At 38.6% G+C, this 22,592-nt stretch overlaps 1 protein-coding gene and 1 long non-coding RNA gene across 2 annotated transcripts in view; both read right to left on the minus strand.

The window, feature by feature from the left end:
* Positions 1–22,592, minus strand: part of MPHOSPH8 (M-phase phosphoprotein 8) — an 82,322-nt gene that overhangs the window by 25,971 nt on the left and 33,759 nt on the right. Inside the window, exons 2-4 of the mRNA XM_028531791.2 lie at positions 19,052–19,207; positions 7,985–8,830; positions 5,785–5,884 (exon numbers count right to left, since the gene is read on the minus strand). Of these exons, the coding sequence (XP_028387592.1) occupies positions 5,785–5,884; positions 7,985–8,830; positions 19,052–19,207 (1,102 nt within the window). The remainder of the gene's footprint in view (positions 1–5,784; positions 5,885–7,984; positions 8,831–19,051; positions 19,208–22,592) is intronic.
* Positions 6,618–7,978, minus strand: LOC118498946. The gene is made up of 2 exons (XR_004901437.1): positions 7,539–7,978; positions 6,618–6,764 (listed from the first exon to the last, which is right to left on the minus strand). It is a non-coding gene; the product is annotated as an uncharacterized LOC118498946 (long non-coding RNA).

The raw sequence follows: 22,592 nt of genomic DNA on the forward strand, positions 1-22,592 counted from the left end.
AATCTTCAATCACTCTTTGAAGGAGCAATTATAGTCACTTAGTGCATGAGCCATGAAAACAATAATTGATCTTTACTAGCTTCCATTCTGCAGCTACTTAGTCTGAAGTCCTAGACAAGGCATAAAGGCAGAAAATACTACCTTAGTTACATATAGCTTTTGGGAGAAAACCTGGAGGAACAATCTATCTTTAGGAATTACTGTTTCCATGCAAACATGCATAAACTAAAATACCCTCTGAGGCCTATTCAAACACTGTGATGAGGGATATTTTATAAATTACTTGTCCCAGTAGTGCAAGTGTTATGGTATATATTAACATAATCCAAAATGAATATTCAACATTATGTTTGTATAACTGACACAGAGCTAAAAACAATAAACACAGTAAAACAATAGTTTGCCTCATCTGGTATTTACCATTCACTTTTCTGCCACAGCTAACTTCCTGTTTCTAATTATTCCACCGTGATAAACAAAAGGACAGAAAACAAGGTGAGCAGGAGGAGAAAATGTTACAAACAACTGAAGCTGTTAAATAATAAACTAAGATAGCCCTGGCTGGTGTGGTTCAGTGGACTGAGCACTAGCCTGTGAACAGAAAGGTTGCCGGTTCGATTCCCAGTCAGAGCACATGCCTGGGTTGTGGGCCAGGTTGCCAGTAGGGGGCATGCGAGAAGCAATAGATCAATGTTTTTCTCTCTTTCTCCCTTCTCCTCTCTCTAAAAATAAATAAAACCTTTCTTTAAAAAAATTAAAATAAAATAACTGGTGAAACAAAAGCAGCCCATGGTTCTAAACTGCCCAGTGAATGAAGTTTTTAAGTTTTGAGGTGTTCCTGGAACTTTTTAGTCAATAGGGTGACATAGGTAAACATGGTACTTGAATCCTCCCATAAACACAGCAAATTTATAGTTACACTACAGAACAATCATCATTCAGAACTGCCTGAAATCTAGCTAAATGGAAGTCCAACAAGTAGGGATTTAAAGCAGCAGCCACATCAAGACTGCTAGGAGGGGAGGAAATGCAGAACAGACTGATCCCATACCTACATGTAGTGGATAAAAATTGAGAGGAATTATCTCAATTGCAGAGGCCCCCACTTGAGGAGGAAGAGGTCCCAGCCCCATACCAAGTCTCTCAGTCTAGGATTCTACAGTCAGGAAGAGAAGTCTTCACAAGTTCTGGCTATAAAAACCAGTAGGAATTGTGGCTGAGTGAGATGAAGGACTTCTGGAGTCCCAGATTTTCCTCTTACTGGGCCTGCGCAGGGACTTACATGGAATCACTTGCTTTGAGCTCTGGCACTGGGGGAGCAGCTTGAAAGGCACTAGGGACATATGGGGAAGAACTGCATTGTCTGGCATCAGAGTGAGAGGTGGGGGAGGCAACTTTCTGACACAGAAGTGCTAGCAGAGGCCACTGTTCCTGTTCTTAGCCCTGCTCCCACAGAGATGGCAGATGGGCACCATACCTGAGTCTTCATTAACCTAGGCATCACTCACTATGTCCTGGTGATTCCCTGAGACCCCTCCCCACCCAACTTGCAAGATCCACCCAAGCTATTTCTAGTGGCTTTCCATACAAATGGTCTCTCTTGCCTCATTCTTTAGACTTCCCTAAAATCCCTCAAACAAGTACCATCTGGCCTCTGCGTACCCCATACCTCTTGCTAAGTGACCCCAGGTCTGGCACTGTATCAGCAGGCCATGGTTCACACCTTGGCCTTTCATGGGTACCTGCAAGCCCAGTAAACGTAGCAACCATACGAAGATCACTCTGTAGCTCAAGCCAGGTATCCCCAGGCAGGTCATAGGCAGTGGCTTACCTTGCATCTCCTGGGAGGCCCCAGAGTCAGTGCACCCAGTGGACAGCTTCATACCACACTGCATTACAACCCTACCACTTCCATGAATGACACACTCAAGGAACAGACTCAGGGTACACCAAAGCCCCACTGATGCAAGTCCTGCTCCATACGGTTGACTCTGGCATAGCAACTCCTCTCTGTAGCTGCATGTGGTTCTTGCAGCAAATCAGCCTGGGGGTCAATCCCTCCCAGTGACTCCAGTAGTAATCAAGGCTCAACTACAATAGACAGTGCACACAGCCCACACAGGGGCACACCCGTAGCATCCAGCTTGGGTGATTGGCACATCAGCTGGATGCCAACATCCGTGCTGGATATGCCATTAGCTTTACAGGACACATACTACATACACAAGGCCATTCTTCCAAGTCTGGGAGACACAGCAGCCCTAAATAACACATAGGAACAAACACAGAAAAACAACCAAAACACAGAAACGAAGAAACAGGTCCCAATGAAAGTATAGGAGAAATCTCCAGAAAAACAACTAAATGAAAAGGAAACAAGCAATCTGCTAGATGCAGAGTTCAAAACACTGGCTATAAGGCTGCTCAAGGAACTTAGTGAGGACCTCAAGAGCATAAAAAAAAAATTCTAGTAAGGGACTTCCAGCCAAGATGGAGGTGTAGGTAATACACTGTACCTCCTCGCAGAACCAAAAGAAGGACAACAAACATAAAAACAAAAAACAGCAAACGGAACTGACAGAAAATTGAACTGTATGGAAGTCCGACAACCAAGGAATTAAAGGAGAAACATTCACTCAGACTAGTAGAGGGGCGGAGATGGGCAGCAAAGACAGAAAGAATGTATGGCAAGGTGGTACCTGGAGGACCGGGTGGGCAAGGTAGCAAAGTGCAGAGTTCCTTTCTGATCCCTCCCCCACAGACAGTGCCATAACACAGTGATGTGTGTTGACCCGCCCTGGCAAATACCTAAGGCTGTGCTCCTGACAATGTAAAAGGTGCACTGAGACAAAGAAATATGGCGCAAATGAAAGAACAGATCAAAACTCCAAAAATAAGCCCTTAATGGTATGGCACAGTGGATTGAGTGCTGGCCTGCGAACCAAAGGGTCACCAGTTTGATTCCCAGTCAGGGCACATGCCTGGGTTGCAGGCGAGGTCCTCCAGTAGGGGACACGTGAGGGGCAACCACACATTGATGTTTCTCCCTTTTTCTTTCTCTTTCCCTTAGCCTCGCTCTAAAAATAAATAAATAAAATCTTTTTAAAAAAAAGTAGAGGTAAAACTCCCAAAAATACAACTAAGTGATGTAGGATAGACAAGTTATTAGATGCAGAGTTCAAAACAGTGGTAATCAGGATACTCACAGAAATGATTGAGTATGGACTCAAAATAGAGGAATAAATGAAGGCTATTCAAAGTAAAATAAAGAAAAATATATAGGGAAACAACAGTGATGGGAAGGAAAGTGGGACTCAAATCAACAACTTGGAGCATAAGGAAGAAATAAACATTCAACCAGAATAGAATGAAGAAAACAGGAATTCCAAAAAATGAGGAGAGGCTTAGGAACCTCTGGGACAACTTTAAACATTCCAACATCTGAATCACAGGGGTGCCAAAAGAACAAAAGGAATAGAAAGAAATTAAAAATTTATTTGAACAAATAATGAAGGAAAACTTCCCCAATCTGGCGAAGAACATAGACTTCCAGGAAGTCCAGGAAGCTTATTAGAGTCCCAAAGAAGTTGGACCCAAGGAAGGACACACCAAGACACATCATAATTAAATTACCCAAGATTAAAGATGAGGAGAGAATCTTAAAAGCAGCAAGAGGAAAGGAGAGGGTTATCTACAAAGGAGTTCCTCTAAGACTATCAGCTGATTTCTCAAAAGAAATCTTACAGGCAAGAATGGACTGGAAAGAAGTACTCCAAGTTATGAAAGGCAAGGACCTACACGTCCAAGATTACTCTATCCAGCAAAGCTATTGTTTGGAATAGAATGGCAGATAAAGTGCTTCTAAAAGAAGGTATAGTTAAAGGAGTTCATCATCACCAGGCCCTTATTATATTTAATGTTAAAGGGACTCACCTAAGAAAAAGATAAAAAATACATGTAGTAAAAAAAAATATGGACAGTAAAACAACAATAAACTCACAACTTTCAACAACTGAATCTAGAAAAAAACAAAAAAACTAAGCAATCAGAACAGGAACAGAATCACAAAAACGGAGATCACATGGAGGGTTTTCAGCTAGGAAAGAGGTGGAAGAGAATGGGGGAAACAGTACAGGGAATAATCACCATAAATAGTAGGTAAAAGTTAGAGGGAGGTTAAGAATAGCACAGGAAATGGAAAAGCCAAAGAACTTATATGTACAACACATGAACATGAACTAAGGGGGCGGCGGAGGTGGGTATGCCGGTGGGAGAAGGGTGCAAGGTGGAGGGGAATAAGAGAGAAAAAAATGGGACAACTGTAATAGCATAATCAATAAAATATACTTTAAAAAATCCAGTGAGAAAAGGTTACACTAGTTGAAATAAAGAACAATTTATAAAGAATCAAGAGTAGAGTGGATGAAGCCAAGAATCAAGTCAGTGATTTGGAATATAAGAAAGCAAAAAACCCAATTTGAACAGTAAAAAGAAAAAAGAATCCAAAAATATGAAAATTGTATTAAGAGCCTCTGGGACAACTTTAAGTGTATCAACATTTGCATCATAGGGTTGCTGGAAGGAGAAGAGAGAGAACAAGAAATTGAAAATCTATCTGAAGAAATAATGATGGAAAATTTCCTAACCTGGTAAGGAAATCAACAAGTCCACGAAGTGCATACAGTCCCAGATAAGATGAACACAAAGAGGCCCAAGCCAAGAAACACTGTAATTAAAACACTAAAGGTTAAAGACAAAGAGAGAATCCTTTAATGTATCAAAGGAATAGCAGCTGGTTACCTAACAAGGGAGCTCCCATAAGACTGTCAGGTAGATTCTTAACAGGAACTATGCAGGACACAAGGGAGTGGCAAGAAATATTCAAAGTGATAAAAAGCTAGGACCTACAACCAAGACTATTCTACCTAGCAAAGCTATCATTTAGAAAGGAAAGACAAATAAAGAGCATCCCAGACAAGAAAAAGTTAAAGGAGTTTGTTACCACCAAACTACTACATAAAATTTTAAAGGGTCTTCTTCAAGGGAAGATAATAAAAGATCAAAAATACAAACAATAAAATGATAATACATACATATCTATCAACAATTGAATATAAAAAACAAAATAAATGAAGAGGCAGAACAGACATAGATATAGAGAACATTTTGAAGGTTGCCAGATGGGGGTAATGGGTGAAAAAGGTAAAGGCATTAAGAAGTACAAATTGGTTGTTACATAGTCATACGGATGTAAAGTACAGCATAGGGAGTAATAATATTCTAATAACTTATATATGGTGTCGCATACATACAAGATTTATTGGGATGATCACTAGTGGGTTATGTAAGGTCTAATCACTACACCTGACACTAATAAAATACTATATGTCAACTTTAATTGAAAAACAATAAATGATTAAAGAAAATAATAATTAGCCCTGACTGGCATGGCTCAGTAAGTAGGGTGTCGTCGTATAAACTGAAAAGTAGCTGGTTTGATTCCCAGTCAGGGCACATGTCTAGGTTGTAGGCCAGGTCCCCAGTTCAGCATGTGCGAGAAGCAACCAATTGATTTTTCTCTTGTGCAACAATGTCTCTCTCTCTTTCTCCCTCCCTTCCCCTTTCTCTAAAAGTAAGTAAATAAAATCTTAAAAAAAAGAAAATCTTAAAAAAAGAAAGAAATTTACCAGTTCAGTGACATTGCAGGTTAGAAGAGAGACTGTTTCACAGTACATTAAATTCCTTGAATAAAAGATGGCAATGGTAAATGGTATTAACACTCACTCTTTAATCCTTTTGGCTCTTTGCGGCCTTTTTCTTCCTTGTCTAAATCATGCCTTTTCTGGTATTTTTCTTTGGGTTCATTTTTTTTGGTCTCTTTTTCCTGAAAGAAACACATGTAAGACCCAAAAAATAAGAGCTGCTACCATCTGACACCTTTGTGTGCCATGGCACCTGACCACTCAATTGAGATTTTTATTCACCTATAATTTATAGCCCTGGCTGGTGTGGCTCAGCCTGGATTGAGCACCAGCCTGCAAACCAAAGGGTTGCTGGTTCAATTCCCAGTTAGGGCACATGCCTGGGTTGCACACTGGGTAACCAGTGGAGAGTATGCAAGAGGCAACCACACATTGATGTTTCTCTCCCTTTCTCTTTCCCTTCCCCTCTGTCTAAAAAACAAATAAAATCTTAGGAAGAAGACATAATTTATAAAACATCAAATTAAAAACCCAATACCAATTTCCTGAACTCTCTGTTAAGAATTTATTACTAAAAATAAAGAAAATTCCAGCTCTGACTGGTGTGGCTCAGTGGGTTGGGCATCACCCCACAAACTTCAAGTTTGCCAGTTTGATTCCTAGCCAGGACACATGCTTAGGTGTGGGCCAGGCCCCCGACTGTGGGAACAAGAGAAGCAACTGACTAATGTTTCTCTCCCTCTCTTTCTTCTTCCTCTTCTCCCTCTAAAATGTAAATACAATCTTTAAAAATAAAGAAAATTCCCAAAAATGTTATCCTACAGTCCTATTAAGCAAACATGACCTTTTATTTATGCACATTCTGCCTTCTCAGCTAATTTTGCTGACAGTTTTGTTGTTTAAAATTCTTTTAAAAAATTTACATTGCATAGACATTTTTATATGAACGTGTTCATAAAATTTTGTAAATTCTTTTATTTTGGCTATACTGACCTCATAATTAATATTTCCATGGATATATAATAGGTCTCAAGTTGATGCAACATTTTTTTAACTATTTCCCTGTTGGGGACCGCCCTGCCTGGTCTCAGGAAGCTATAACCCCCCCGTGACTTAGGTTAAGTGAAAGACCTCTGGACCACGAGCCACTGAGGAGACAAATCTTATTTCCCTGGCATGAACACTGCCTGTTCTAATGCCTGGCTTCCCTTTTGTATGATCGGCAGTCAATGGCGGGTAACAATTCTCTAAGAAAGAGAATGAAGCTAAAATAGACATGATCACATGGGAATGCCTAGGGAAGAAACTCACAGGGCTATGGATATGAAGGGGTGATCGACATCAACCCCTGCCTCCCCCCTCCTCCCGCCTCTGTCATCTGCCTGCAGGGGTGGTGCAGCCCAGACCAGAAACGGTGGGCCCCCCGGGGTAATCAGGCCTGGGACATAGAATATGCAAAATCCTGTGAGATCTGTTTGCTGGAGGATGTTACTAACTTGGAATTTAAAGGCACAGGCAGGAAACCTTTGGAATCCGTAGCCTTTCATATGTTAAAGACCACAAACCTTGGCCAGAATCACAGCAGGGGTTCTGTCCCCACCTTTGTAAGTTGCCTACATCTTTTGATCTTTTCTGCCAGACTGTGAATCCACAAACTAAGTCTGTTTTCTCAATAAAAATCTGCTTGGGTATGGACATGGGGCACTCCCCACTAGAGAGAGGGTGGCCATTTTGTCCCTATTCCCCCACAGGACCTGGTTGTCTCTGTGTATGTTTTTCTCGTGTTTTGACGAACATCTGCAGCCGAGATGGATACTGCTGGCGGGTATCCTCTACATTTCCCTCATGGCTAAACAGTTAGACTGGTGATTAATTTATGCGATGATAATACTACTATAAATATCTATGTCTACAGAGCTCTTTCTCCCTTGAAAATGATTTCTTTAAGATAAATCTACAAAACTGAAAATAATGGATAAAAATTACTGTTTTTATAGTGCTTGATAAATAGTGCATGTATCAATACATATATGAATATTTTCATAATGTGGAAAATGTTTCCACTTTGAAAACCCATTTAAAACAATTTTTACAATAAGGGGATAAGCTATTAAATATATTTTTACAAGAAAAGACTTAATGGCAGAAAAACTGTTCTTATAATTCTACTGTTTTCTTATTATTTGTGAAACTCTGACTATTCAAAGGAGAGCTAGCTGGACAGGAACATTCCTTATAAGATTTTAACACAGAGTTCTTCAAACAACCCCCCTAGTACTTACTTCCCTGGCCAAGTCAGTGGATAGGAGGCCCCTCTCTTCCTCACCCAGCCTTGAGCTCTTCTGTGTATAGGAAGATGCATGTGTCAGATTATCCGATTCTGTGGTATTTCTGCTTTTGTCTTGATTCCGTTGCTTTTTATGTGCATTTTTCTTCTCTAAAGAAAGGTTCTTGTTTTCTAGCTTTTTGCTTTCTTTAAGTTCCTCGGCCTTTCTGGGTTTCTTTTTGTTTCTCTTTCCTCTGACATCAGCATCCTCATCAGCACTCCCAGAGCCATCCAGCTGTTTATCTAGAACAACGTCTTGAGCTCCATCTGGCCCTGCTTTGTCTTTTCCACTTTTAATCTTCAGTTTCTCTTCTCTGTTGTCAGGCTGTACATCTTCACTGTCCCCCTCATGAAAGGGAGGGTCACTGAGTACACCTGATTCAGATTCCAACGGAAATTCAACACATTTGTCTTTTTTTGTTTTTCTGTTTTCTTTGAAATCTTCTTTTATTTTACTTTTAAAATCTCTTATTTCACCCTTTTTAACTTTCTTTAATTCCTTAGTTTCTTTTATATCATCCTTTTTGGGCTTTTTGGATTCCTTTAATTCTTCTTTGGCTTCAGAAATTCTTTTCTTTGTCCTTAAATCAAAAACTGAAATTTCAAAGCTCTCCAGGTCTGGCTTCGATTTCTCTTTTAGTTTACCAGTCTTTGCTTTTTTCTTCTTCAGATCATCAGGGCTTTTCTCTTCTCTCTGCCTTAATTTTTTCTTTTTCTTTTTTGGAGAAGTATCTTCTTTTGTCTCACTCTGCTGATCGCTATCAGAGTTTGCCTCAAATATGTCATTATTTAAGGATAGTCTCTATAAAACAGAAAAAATTTAAATACTCATTAACATAGTAATTTGAAAGGTTTTGAAAAGTAGTACTGACAATATCTGGTAGAAATGTTTTTTTCCTCCCTAGAAGTTTTTCAACTCCTTAAAATTACTTACCTAAACAGAAGATGTTTAATATTACCTAGATCTCTGATTTAGCAAATAGGTGTTACTGATGAAGAGCTTCAATTTAAGAAAGCAGATATGAAAATAGTAACTGTCTTATGTATGGTGGTGTTGGGGGGGATAGGGTTGTAAATGGTTTGAATTACAAAATTCCCCAAATCACCAAGTAACTAATTTATACAGACTGTCTTGGTTATCATTAAAAAAAAAAAAAAAAAAAGTAGTTGCCAATCCAAACACAAAGGATTTTTTTTTTTTTTTTTTTTAAGTTTTTGGGTTCTGTGGGAGGGAGGGCTGGATTGGGAGTAAAAAGGAGAAAACTGTATTTGAACAATGATTTAAATAAAATAAATAAATAAATAAATAAATAAATAAAAGTATTGAGGAAATATCAGGCTCACTAAACTAAAAAAAAAAAGTTTTTGGGTTCCAAAATGTCCATAAACTTGCTGTTAAACTTCACTATTGTATATGGAATGAGTAAAGATGGCACCCAAATCTCACCTCTGCAACTGATTTATTACATACAGTTGATCCTTGAACAATGCAGGAGTTAGGGGCAACAAGCCCTGCACACTTGAAAATCTGAGTATAACTTTGAATCCCCCAAGATTTTACAGCTGTGGGGGACTGGTTTCAGGACTGCGCCCCCCCACCAATAGCCACAGATACAAAGCTCCATGCATGCTCAACTCCCTTATATAAAATGGCATAGTTCCAATATAAACATAGTAGGTTCTTACATCCACAGACTCCCATGGTTGAATCTGCAAATGAGGAATATGAGAATATGGAGGGCTGGGATTGTGGTATATTTACTGAAAAAATCTGTATATAGGTGGACCTGTGCAGTTCAATCCCATACTGTTCAAGGATAAACTTACTTCAAATTAGATATGGAGAGCCTGGAAGGCAGGGAGAAAAGAGATACTAATTAACAAATAAATGCACCTATTTATCAAATTGATAATATAACCACAGAGAAGAAAAACAAAAGAATTAATCCAAGTAACTTTGATACTAAACACCCCCAGTGAATCTTGTAAGTACAGCAAACTTGCATATAAATTTGGAATTTTACAAGAAGTGGTGTAGCAAATCCGAAGCTAATTTCTAATCATTGTAGTACGGAGAAGTCAGTACAAATAGAGCTGATGGGAACCAGTGTTCTCAGGATATAAAAAGGAAGCTAGTATGATGACCAATGAGAATGACAAGAAGCCCCTGTAGCAATGGACTGAACAAATGTGTACTTTTTCCTTTAGTTCTACTTTGGGCTTAGAAATAATGGTATCCTAGCAGCAGTTAGTACATCTTCGTTTCTAAAACCTCTTCCCTCCTAAAGAGAACCAGGCTGGAGCAGAGAAGTTCATGGCAATACTGAAACACCTCTGCCAGAAAGCAATGATGTGCTCAAAAGCAACAAGAGAATATCAAAAAGATGCAGGAGGTGGCTTGAAGGTAAATTTGGAACCATTCTGGAACCCACTAGATAAATGCGGAACGATTTTAGCATTAAGGCAAGTAACAACAGTAATGGACATAATGCATTGACAAAAGGGTCCATGAGTATAATATGGACACGAAGGGAGAGGGAGGAGTGGCCCTTTATAGACACAGACTGAAAAATACAGAATAAAAGAATTAGAAAAATCAATATTTTACAACCACCACAGTAATAACTAATTGAGGCATGAATCATACAAGTATTTTAAAATCAAGGGGTGAGAAGGTTATTGGGGAACAAGAAGTTCTCAGTTTCAAAGATTACTTGTTATTAGATTATTTATTATCAGGTTACTTATTATTTTAAAAGTAAAAGGTATTTTTAAAAAGGGAGAAAAATGGGCCTTGCTATCATATAATTTATAATATATGTAATAATAAATTAGAAACTGACATATCTTGATGTAATTAATGCACATGATACTGAATCTAATCATGAGGAAACAAATCATCTAATTCCAATTTTTTAAAAATACAGTTTATTTGTGATTTAACATTAATAAGCATTCATCTAATTCCAATTTGAATAACTTTCTAGAAACAACTGGCCTAGACTCATAAAAACTGTCCATGTCATGAAAGATAAAAGGTTATGAATATCTAGAAAATAGGAAACTAGAAAGATATGAGATGAAGCCCCCTGCATGACAGAAAGCAATAAAGGACTTTCAGGAACAATGGGGAAGCCCTACTGAATGCAGCAATGTGTTAGCTGCACATCAGATAACAGTGTTGCTGATATAACACTAATGATGTGTCACAGTGAGGAATCTGAATTTCCCTGATGATGTCTCTGTAGTTAAGAGACACATGCTGAGGAATTCAAGAAAGTCTGCAATGTGCTCTGAAGTTATCGTCTCCTCACCTTACAGCTATCCCTCTGCTGTAAGTAATTTCTGTAAGAGTACTGAATGACTTCTACTTTCTCATTTTATCCTCTGTCCTAAAGCGTTTACACTGCAGTCCATCCCCTTGAAAAGCATGCTGCTAAGGACTGGTGTTGATCTTATTTCCAAACTTGAAGAATTAAATATCCTGGTTTTACTTACATTTTCTGCAATGATAAAGGGAAAAGGAGGGGGGGAAAGGAGGACTAAATTTAATCTTGCCAGGTGTATGATTAATATTACTTCAAAAATATTTTAAAAGAAGAATTATAAAACTGATTTTTTAAAAATACAGTCCATCAGATTATGACTTGGAAAATAGTAATAACAAGAACTATCTTGCATCCTATACCAATTCCCAGCCCATGCCTTTTTCTTTAACTCAGGCCTGTATTTCTAGTTGGAGACTTGACATCTTCATGAAATGACAAGTAAGTAATGTGTTCAAAACTGGACCCATTCCCTAAATACACCATCATTTATCTAGGTTCCCAGACATGTAATCTTAGTTATCTTTGACTCCATTTCCCCTCCTACTTCAGATCAGTCACGAAACCCTGTGGAATATGGAATCAGTGCTCCAACCTATACTACCTGAATTCAGTTTCTTACCTCTCCCTTTTGGCAGTCTCTCCCCATTCCAGAATCAATTATATCCCTGCTAATAAAGGCAGAAGGGATGAAAGAATTAGGAAATTACTATTTTCCAACCTCTAATGAATTAATGGTTCTAGGCAATGATCATCAATGGCTCCTAAAATCTACACATCAAATATTAGGAGCACCCCAATAATGGAGCAGATGGAAAATACCTAATCTCACTGATCACCTCAACCTCACTGTGAGAGTTAACTAGACGTTATGTGCTTTCTAATAGGTTGGGGTGCATAACACCAATTATGACTTTCCCTGAAAAAACTAACTAAACCTGAACACAGTCATCCTTCCATGTCTAGCTACCAGCTTATAGAAATAGGGGGGATAGAGAAACATATTAAAAGACAACACACTCAGTCAAACCCAGAATATAGGAAATTCTACAAAAAAATGTGGTTTCTTCATCAATAAACAGCATGGGGAAAAATGATGGGAGGGTTAGGGGTAGAAATAATTGCATATTAGGAAAGATTTTAGAGTTTATCAATAATATACAATGTGTAGGCCTTTCTCAAATCCCAATTCAATTAATTCAACAAAAAATGTTTTTGTTTTGAAACAACAGGAGGAAACTGAACATATTATTAGATATTAGAAGGTACTAAGAACTAAGTATAAACTTCTTGGTATGATAATAATATAGTGGGTGTTTTAACAATTCCTTTTACATACTGAAGTATTTCAAGGGGCAGCAATATGACATCCAGAATTTCCTTTACAATACTCCAGCAAATCAAAAGGGAGGGTGAGAAGCAAAGAGGAAAAAGAATGTCAAAGTACTGATAGATGCGGTGATGATAGTATAGCCTTATGATACCACCCTGTCCATTTTTAGATGTTCAAACTGTCCTTAATAAAATTCTTTTAAAATCACCTTTCTGAAACATCAATCTCATGATATAACTTCCCTCAAATTTCTACTGTTTTTTTCTAATGTTCCAATGGTCAGCTTGGACCCAAGCTGCACACCAACTTCCCCGGCTTCCCTTATGCTTCATTCCCATGTAACCCTTTAGCTCTTCCCACCATTCGTAAGGCAGGTGCTTCTGCACAAACTCTGTTGGTTTGTCCCTGTCTCACCTCCTAAGGTCCCTTGAATTCATCAATTTTAAAAAAGATTTTATTTATTTTTAGAGAGAGGGGAATGGAGAGACAAAGAGAGGGAGAGAAACATCAATGAGAGAGAGAGAAACATCCCAACTGGCAACCCAGGCATGTACTCTCATCAGGAATTGAACCAGTGACCTTTCAGTTTGTGGGACAATGCCCAACCAACTGAGCCACACCAATCAGGGCAAACTCCTCATTTTTAAGGGCTCAGGACAAATCCTCTGTAACTTTCATGTTCATCTCAGAAAGTTGGTCACTCCTTTCTGTTTGACTCTTCACAGCACACACAGCTACCTGAGAACATATGTCCCTGCTTCAACACCTCCCCACCCTGTCCTGAGTTCTGTGAAGACATACCTCACACCTTTTTCTGTGTGCCTAGTGATGGACACACATTATAGCTGGACTTTTAGATGAATGAACATGAAATGATTAGCAAATGAGGCTGGTGTTATCCCTTTTATTGGGTAAACAACTTAAAAGAATTCTAAAATTCTGAAAATCCTAAACTGTATAAAGAAAGAAAGTCCTCTGGGGAGTTTCCATTCACCAACTTTAAAATGTAGCCTCCACAGAAATAAGATCAGCCTCCTTGCTGTCATAGCCATTCTACACCTTATCCACTCTCTCAGCTTTGTCCCTGTCACCCGGCAGTGTTTCCTGCCCCATTTGGTGTCTGCTGTGGCTATCACACAATAGGGTGGCAGGGTCACTTGTAATCTTCTGGTCCTTCTAACTCTTCCTCAGTCATCTGGGAGAAGCTTGAATGCTGGCTCCTTAGCAAGTATCTCTGAAAAATGACTTTTCTTTAGTCATTAGTTTATTCCAAGAGAGTTACAACCTGAAGGTTTTAAATATAAAACAAGTTGATTTGACTAGTTTATAAATGTAGCAGCTAGATTTTAGGCACCAAAATACTCTATTTGAAAAAATCAGTTAGCTGTTTTTTAGATGAATTGGTAGGTTTGCTCCCTGGGTGATCCAGACCTGGAATCCTTAGCCAGATTCACTGAAATTAGGACATAAAGATTTGCTGCCATCTACCTCATAGCATTATTGTCTGCTGTCACACATTACCAGATAATAGAAATATTGATCTATTAGTGTTCACTTTAAAATAACTATAGTCCTGGTTGATGTTGCTCAGCTGTATGAAGCATTGTCCTGCAACCAAAGGGTTGCAGGTTCAAGTCCCAGTCACTGCACATGCCTCGGCTGCAGGTTCAATCCTGGTCCAGGTGCTTATGGTCCCTGGTCTGGGTGCATATGAGAGGCAACTGACTGATGATTCTCTCTCATGTCAGTGTTTCTCTCTCTCCCTCTTCTTCTCTCTCTCTGAAAGCATGAAAAAAATGTCCCTGGGAAAGGATAAAAATAAAAAGTAGTAACAAATAAAAAGTATAAAACAATCACAACAAAGATTTTAAAATCACATGCCACAAGCCTGAGCACTTTTAGTATACTTGCAACCTGCCTTATTACTCATTTTAATAGTCTCATCAGTAAAATAAGCCTATTAGTTATTATTCAAATGAAGACAACTCTGAAAATAAAATGGGGCTCTACCAGTAATTATACCAAGTCAGCAGACAGACTGGGGCTGACCCGGCAAATCATGCCAATGTGGTTACATGACACCTTGGTCTATGGGGATCTTCAGCGATACAGTATACGAGAGTGTGGTGACAAGAGTGCCTGATGACACATTTGTGAAATGCACAACACAGACATGCCAGGGTCATCTCCTCTGGAAACCATGAGCCTCTGGCAGTACACTCTCATGCTCTCAGAACCATTACCACTTTTTTTGAGAACTATCTTGAGTAAAACAGGTGGTGTCACTAGAAACTGGTTTCTTATACAACATTGTATGTTCTAATGAAGACAATTCTAAAAGAAAAAATTAAAAACCATTTTGGGCCATGACACTATTGCAACAGATGTTTACTTCACAAAATGTATACTCTTCAAAATAATGCTTATTTGGATGTGCAAATTCTAATTCATTTTACATTAAAAGGGTATATATAATAATTATTCTACAGCTACACTTTAACAAACAAAACAGAAGTATTTCAGAAAGCTACCCCTAAATCAACCAAACAAAAAACCTATTCTCAAATTTTAAAATTAAGGCAAAACTAATCTCTTAGCTGAGAAGTAAGTATGCAGGTGATTATTTCATAATAAAAACATTTGTTCGCTAGTTAGAAAATGTTGATAAAAATTATTTTCAAAGAAAAGCAGAAAGCAAAATCCTCAATATATGGTACTACCCTTAAAACCATGTGTACAACCTGCAAGGAACCTCAAAAATAAAAGCTGGATGTTACCTATCTTTGTGTAATTATGACCATTTAAATGGTCATATTTAATGAGCCATTTATATGGCTCATATAAGATATTCTATGTGTATTAAAAAACAAGCTCTGTCTAAAAAGGTAGGAAAAAACCCTCAAAAAGGTAAAAACAGTACAATGTTGCTGTGATAGTAGAGGTTCACCTGTGTGAACCTGTACACATAACAGCCATTGAAGTGTGAGGCAGGCCAGTAACTATCTAATTTGTACACTTTCAGGCCATTAAAAATGAAGGGCTGCATCACACATGAATGTTAAGAACCTCAAGCCCTAGCTGGGTGGCTGAGCTGGTTAGAGCATTGTCCCATACACCAAAAGGTTACAGGGTTTGATCCCCTGTTGGGGTGCATGCCAACAACAACTGATCACCTATTTCTCTCTCACATCTCTCTATCACCCCCCCATCCCTTCCCCTCTCTCTGAAATCAATAAAAAACTTCCTCGGATTAGGATTAAAATTTTTTTTAATCAGCAAAAAGATAATAATCTATTCAAATGCTAAATGATAAAATATTTTAATAAACAAATACCATTTCTGCATCATGTGTATTTTCTGGTAAATAGCATTAACAACCACTTCTGAGTTACTTTCAGAAAACACTTCTAACTTCTTGTATGCTTTCTAAGTTCTAAGCAAGTAGTGCTCCTAGAATTAAGGAGAAAAAGCAACCAATCAAGTATTCTTACAGAGGTTACTATGGTAAAACCTCACAAGACAAAAACTTTGGGGCCTGGGAAATATCACAATTTTCATAAGCAGCACATATGCTGCTTATATGAGCACAAAGAGATGAACAAAGCAGTTTTCTCCTACTAACAATCTATTTCTCTATCTACAAAGAATCACAGAAGCTTATAAATGGCAAAACTAGCAGGTTAGGAACCAGATACAGTTTTGCAATATGCTTGTTCACTGATACTACCTCAACAATTAGGCCAAAAAGTCATTAGCAATGTAAACACAGGAATACTTTATGAATGACAAGCCATGAGAAGGCAAACCTGAGACAGGAATTGAGACTTTAGTGTAGGAGACCATTCTTTGTGGTGTGGGTCCAGCACCCACTTGGAGATGCACAGGACCCATACCCACAGATAGGTTCTCCCGTGGGGAATCAGGCCTGCAATGTACCTAGGCCGCTATGAGACTTGCTTTTGCTAAAACTGCCTCACCCTGAATTGAGGCAGCAAATATTTACTGCAAAGTAGCTTCCTAAAATCCATGCTAAACCTTCCAAGGACAAGTGTAACTGGTCCAACCACTTTTCCCTTTTCATTTGTAAATATCCTTCTTCTATGATGTGATTAGCAGCATCCTCTCCTTTGTTTTCTGTAAAAGGTAACCACCTAAAGCCAACCTGTGCATAGTAAATGAGGACCATCATGTAATGTGCCCAGAAACCCAATAAAGGTCAGTCACTGCAAGGGCTGCGGCTTTTTCTCCCCTTGAGAGAAAAGCCATGCTCGCCCTTTTCCTCCACAGAACTTGGTAGGTCCATGTGAATGTCTTGTATCTCATCCACAATGTCGCAGACCCCACAAGCTGGGGTCCGCATCACTTTAGTCTTAAAAAGATTCAAAATGTTAATAGTGCCTGGAATTTAAAATTACTTTGGAAATAGGAAGGACTGCTTACAAAATGATGAAGTAGAGAAGTATCTTTCTAAAATTAGGACAAGGATTTTTTAAGCTTAAAACGATACCTCAAACACACTTGTCATCATAAATAATTTTAAATCAAGAAAGAGAGTTGCTGTTGGGTTTCACTTGAGGCTTGGTAAAGGCAAATAAAGGGATGAGAAAGCCAGGTTTCTGTAAGACAACACTTCATGGGAGAAGTTTCAGCAATGTGTTGCTAATAAGGCAAGACATTGAGAAATACACCTTAGGAAGACTTCAGTCACAAAGTCTAAATTTTAGAAGTAATATGAACCAAATCACTTATTAAAACATGTGCATTTGTGTTTGTGTGAGTTTTGAGGGGAAGAAGTAGGGAAGGAGAGAGTAGGCATCCATTCTAGAAAAGTGAAGTACAACTATAGTAAAAAATTTGGGGAAAAAAGTTTTTCCTTTAACCTGAACTCATTTTGTAAGGGGTTTCTCCTTTGTAAACATTTTTAAAATACCGAGCATTTTGCTTAGTAACTTAAGGCCATTTTTATTAAAGGCCCTGCCGTGAAAGCATAATTTTAAAACACTGATATTCTACTTCTCTAAATGGATTTCAAGCTATAGCCCAAACCAAAAGTCAACTACAGTGGTTAAGAGTGCGGTTGCCTAGCTCTATCATTACTAACCTGTGAACTTGGGTTAGTTTCTTATCTAAGCCTCGGTTTCTCATCTGAATCCATATAAAGTGCGGACTTAGTATTTGTGCATACATAGTACAAGTGTTCAGTAAATAAAATCTGCCTCTGATGTTGCTGCTATTATTATTAACACTAAACACAGTTAAAACTGGGTCCTAATATTGTTTTAGTCATTTAAAAGATACTAAGTATTTTTTAAAATGTGGTTGAAAACTCAAATTGTAGAGAGAGAAGGAATGACTATTCAGTCCTTAATAACTTCAATAAAAATCTGTTTCTTGTATCAATTTTCATTATATAGTTCTAAGTCCAAGAACTTCTGGCTAGGATTAAAAAAAATTATTCTATAAAAACAAAAACTCAGAAGCAAGAGGTTGAGTCAGAATTGGCTCAGTTTATAAATAGAAGCTATAAATGAAATTTCATTGTAAAGTAAATTAGGAACTTCTTCCAAGATTGATAAATAAAGTCAATTCAATTATTTGTAGAATAAGGGAATCAAGAATAAAAGAGTGAACAAATCAAAAGAAGAAAACCCTTAAACCAAATTTGTGTGGTAGTTTTAACATTATCCCTCTCTAGCCCACCATCAAACCTTTTTCCAAATTGCTGATGAGAAAATTTAACTTCTGTGAGTTCCTTCAATCTTGTTATCCTTCCTTATCATTAGGAAGAGCTACAAAAAGCAAGAAAGTAGCTAAAAATTAAATTGGAAACTGAAGAGAAAAACAAAAGACCTGGATAATCAAACCTGTGGATAATCTAAAATAGATTAAGATTTATCATTTCATAACATGATCTAATCATTGTTTTATTTTAATTAGCAGAAAAAGCACACATAAGAAATATGTTAAATAATGCAGATTAAATACAAAAGTATGCACTTTATCTGTAGCAGTAATGCGAATGGCACACAAAATACTCCTGAGGTACACAAAAACAAGATGCTTACATCATGGACAGTTTATACATGCCTTTTCCCCTATATTTATCTTACTCTTAAGTTAAAGGAAAATATTAACACATCTAAATTATACTTTTTCATGAACTGCAACCACAGGCTGGCTACAGAAAGAAGAGTCTTGCGAAACTCAGTGAAAGCATTTTGTGAGACCTAACTGGCTACATAGAATTGGCAATAAGAGTAGTATATATTTTACTATTATTTATAAATTCTTTGCTACATTCTCTATACTAAGTAAACTTTACAAACTTATTGTACTAAAAACAGTATGAGATAAAAAATGATACCTGAATCTCTTTCTTGACTGGTTTAGCTTTGTTATCCACAACTTTCTTCCTAAATTCAAGAAGAACTTCTTTACAGTCCTCAAGATGAACCTCAGGCTCCCAGGTATCATCATCTGATGTATATCCTTTCCATCGAACTTTGTAAAGGATTTTACCCTGTTATATAAATTAAAAACAGGCAAATAAAGGACATTACTGACTTGATCAAATTTCCAAAACAATACAATTGCTGAGAATACAGGAACAAACTTGAAATGGAGATTAATATCATTATAAAGTATGTTCATATCCTGCCATGGTTAAAAGCTACAGGAGCACACCAAAGGCAAAAACAAACAAGTGGGACTACATCAAACTAAGAAGCTTCTGTACAGCAAAGGAGATAATCAACAAAATGAAAAGGCTATCTACTGAATGGAAACAAATCATGTAAGGGGCTAACATACAAAATATATAAAGAACTAATACAACTCAATAGCAAAAACCCAAACAATCTGATTAAAAAATGAGCAGAGAATCTAAACAGACATTTTTCAAAGAAGATATTAAATGGCCAACAGGTACATGAAAAGGTGTTCAGCATCACTAGTCACCAGGGAAATTCAAGTAAGAACCACAGAGATATCACCTCATACCCATTAGAATGGCTGTTACCAATAAGGACAAAAATATAACACATATTGATGAGGATGTTAGAAAAAAAGAAAACCCTGTGCACACTGTTGGTTGGAATGTCATTTGGTGCAGCCACTATGGAAAAGGGTATGGAGGTTTCTGAAAAAGTTAAAACTAGAACTAACATTGATACAGCAATCCCACTTCTGGGTATTTATTTGAAAAAGATAAAAATATTAACTTAGGGAGTTGGAAGATGGCAGCGAGGTAGGTGTGCGCACAGGTAGAACACCTAGCTGATCTTCTGAGGAACAGCCAAAGGAATCCCAGCATATATGGAAGTTGGAGGCCAAAATTGTAGAGGACATTGAAAAACAGATGGCAAGGAGATTGCATTGGGATGTTAAGGTCCCTGGGACCTATGCGGACACCAGGGCTGCTGCAGCCTCTGGCCCGGTGCCTGCTGGGCCTGCCGGGCCTGCCACAGGATTCTTTAGACAAGAGCCAAATCAACCTCTCCTTCCCCTGCCAAACAGGGAGGACAGAGCAGCACCAGGATGGACCCGGATGCCTGAAGTTGCTGTGGGGGAATAAAGACAAAGTGGGAGATGCACAGGGGGAGAAATCACCCACTGAGACTGTGGATGCTGCCTGGATCATTACCAGAGAAGTTGGGGAGCCGGGTGATGCCTGGAGAAAAGATAAGAGTTGGGAAATGATGGACCCTGACCCAGATAGTCTCTGGTCTAGTTGGAAAGTTGGGCTGTGTGAGAGGCTGGGTGCTTGTTAAGAGTGGCAGGCTTAAACAGGAGGATTTTATTCAAAAAAGGCTCTCGGTTGCTATTTAAGTAAGTCTCCTGCAGTGCCTGCCTCCCACAGTGGCTGCCCCCCACAGCAGCCACAGCCACAGCCACAACCACAGCTGCCCCTGTTTCAGCCTGGGCAGCCTGGGTGCTAAGAGGAAGGAGGAGGCACCCCTTCACCGCCCCCCACCCCCAGGCAGAGGAGAGTGGCAGGGCTAGGGGACTTAGAAGTCCCCCAAAAGACTTACCTCAATGGGGGAACTGAACTACCCTGAAAAGACTCTGAGAGTGTCTAGCACCTAGGACAGTAAAGAGGGAAAAGGTGGCGCGTGAGCTGCCCCTAATTAGTGCACCTCAAGGATGGCACAACTGGTGGATTGATGGCACCGTCCTGGTGCACACGGGCAGTGGGGACACAGCAGAGAATGAGGGACCTGTGCTGGAGGCTATGCAACTGTGAAAATTGTGACCCAGACCTGGCCCCCATCTTCACAAAACCATAGGAAGGGAGAAAAGTGAAGCCCAACCCCTCTTAGCCTACAGCACCCAGGAAGATCAGAACTCGCCTGACAGTTTTAAAGCCAGCAGGAAGCATTGTTTTCCTTTTTTTTTCCCCAAGTGAAACAGAAGGACATGGAGCTGTGAAAGGTCCAGAGACAGAACCAGAGAGAACACAAGGCGTTAGCAGGAAATGAGAAACTGAGACAATTTCACTTTGCCGTTCCAGAGAACTTACATGTTATTGTTTATTTGTATTATTACTTTTTCATTATTTTTACTTCTTTTACTTTATTAGTATTTTTTAAAATTTCTCTTCTTTCTGTTTAGCTTTCTTCGTTTTATTAGTTCATTTAATTGCACTGTTTGACTGGTTTTCCTTGTTCTTTCATACTGTATTTTAATTTTCCTTCTTTCATTTTACTTGTGCTCCAAAAGCACACTACTCTAGGTCATGTACTTCCCATTTTTGTTATTCAAATCATATAGTTCCTGTCATATTATTGTTGTTATTGTTATTATTGTAAATAATTGCTGTTCCATATAATTTTAAATACTAGACAGCACCCCTCCTCTATCTTAGCCCATTTCATTATCTTCCAGAGCTTTATTATTGTTGTGGTTAGGGTAACTTTATTCTCTCGCACAGAACACACACTTTCTATCCTTTACTCTCACTGTATCTCATAATCTCACCTCCCACAAGACCTCAGTTTTCTGCATTCAGCTCACAATCCTTTCTCCATCTAACAAGAGCCTTATCTCTTTTGTACCCTTTACAAAAAATGGATAGTTGGATAAAATATCAGAGTTAACACTATACTTATCCAAAGCACCTCCTATCTCTTCTATATGTGTTGGTACTTTAAATCTCACAGAATATACTCCTGCTGCCTTCATTTTGCCTTCCTGTCCAACTGATCACATAAAAGAGTAGGGGGGAGCTGTGAACAACAACATACCTGCTGGAAGAGAGAACCCACAAAAAAGGAACCACCAACAGATAATAAAGGAAGAAGGTAGAGGAGTGGAAGCCACACTAACCTCCACCCAGGACCTATCTGGAATTACAACTAAACAGTAGAGAAATTACCCAGAACAAACAACTGAACAAGAGCAAGAGAGAAGCCTCATAACCTCAGACAGACATAACCTGTCTGCACCTGCACAACAGCATATAAGGAGTGGTGGGCAGAGTGACCCTCAGTCAATGAGCCGGAGGGAAGGACCCACCAAAGAAAGACCCAACAACAATCAAAACCCAAAGACATAGAGAGAGCCAACATAAACTACATCCCAAAAGCAGCAAATTCAGGAGATCAAGGAGACTGCACTACTGAATCTCACAGGTCTCCTACCATAGAAGTTCACACCACAAACTGAGGGAGTCAGAACAGATCTATTTAAGAAGCAGAGGCTAACAAGAAGAGTCTCACAAACAGTGGGAAGGCAAAGAAACAATCCCCAAATAAAAGGAAAGGAGGAAGCCCCAGAAAGAATACTAAATGAAATAGAGGCAAACCAACTATCAGATATTGAGCCCACAACAATGGTTATAAGGAAGCTCAATGAGCTCACTGAGAATTACCAAAAACCACAGGGAAACTACAATGAACTAACTGCAA

Source organism: Phyllostomus discolor, chromosome 2 (assembly GCF_004126475.2).
Source record: "Phyllostomus discolor isolate MPI-MPIP mPhyDis1 chromosome 2, mPhyDis1.pri.v3, whole genome shotgun sequence".
In the NCBI taxonomy this organism is placed as follows: Eukaryota; Metazoa; Chordata; class Mammalia; order Chiroptera; family Phyllostomidae; genus Phyllostomus; species Phyllostomus discolor.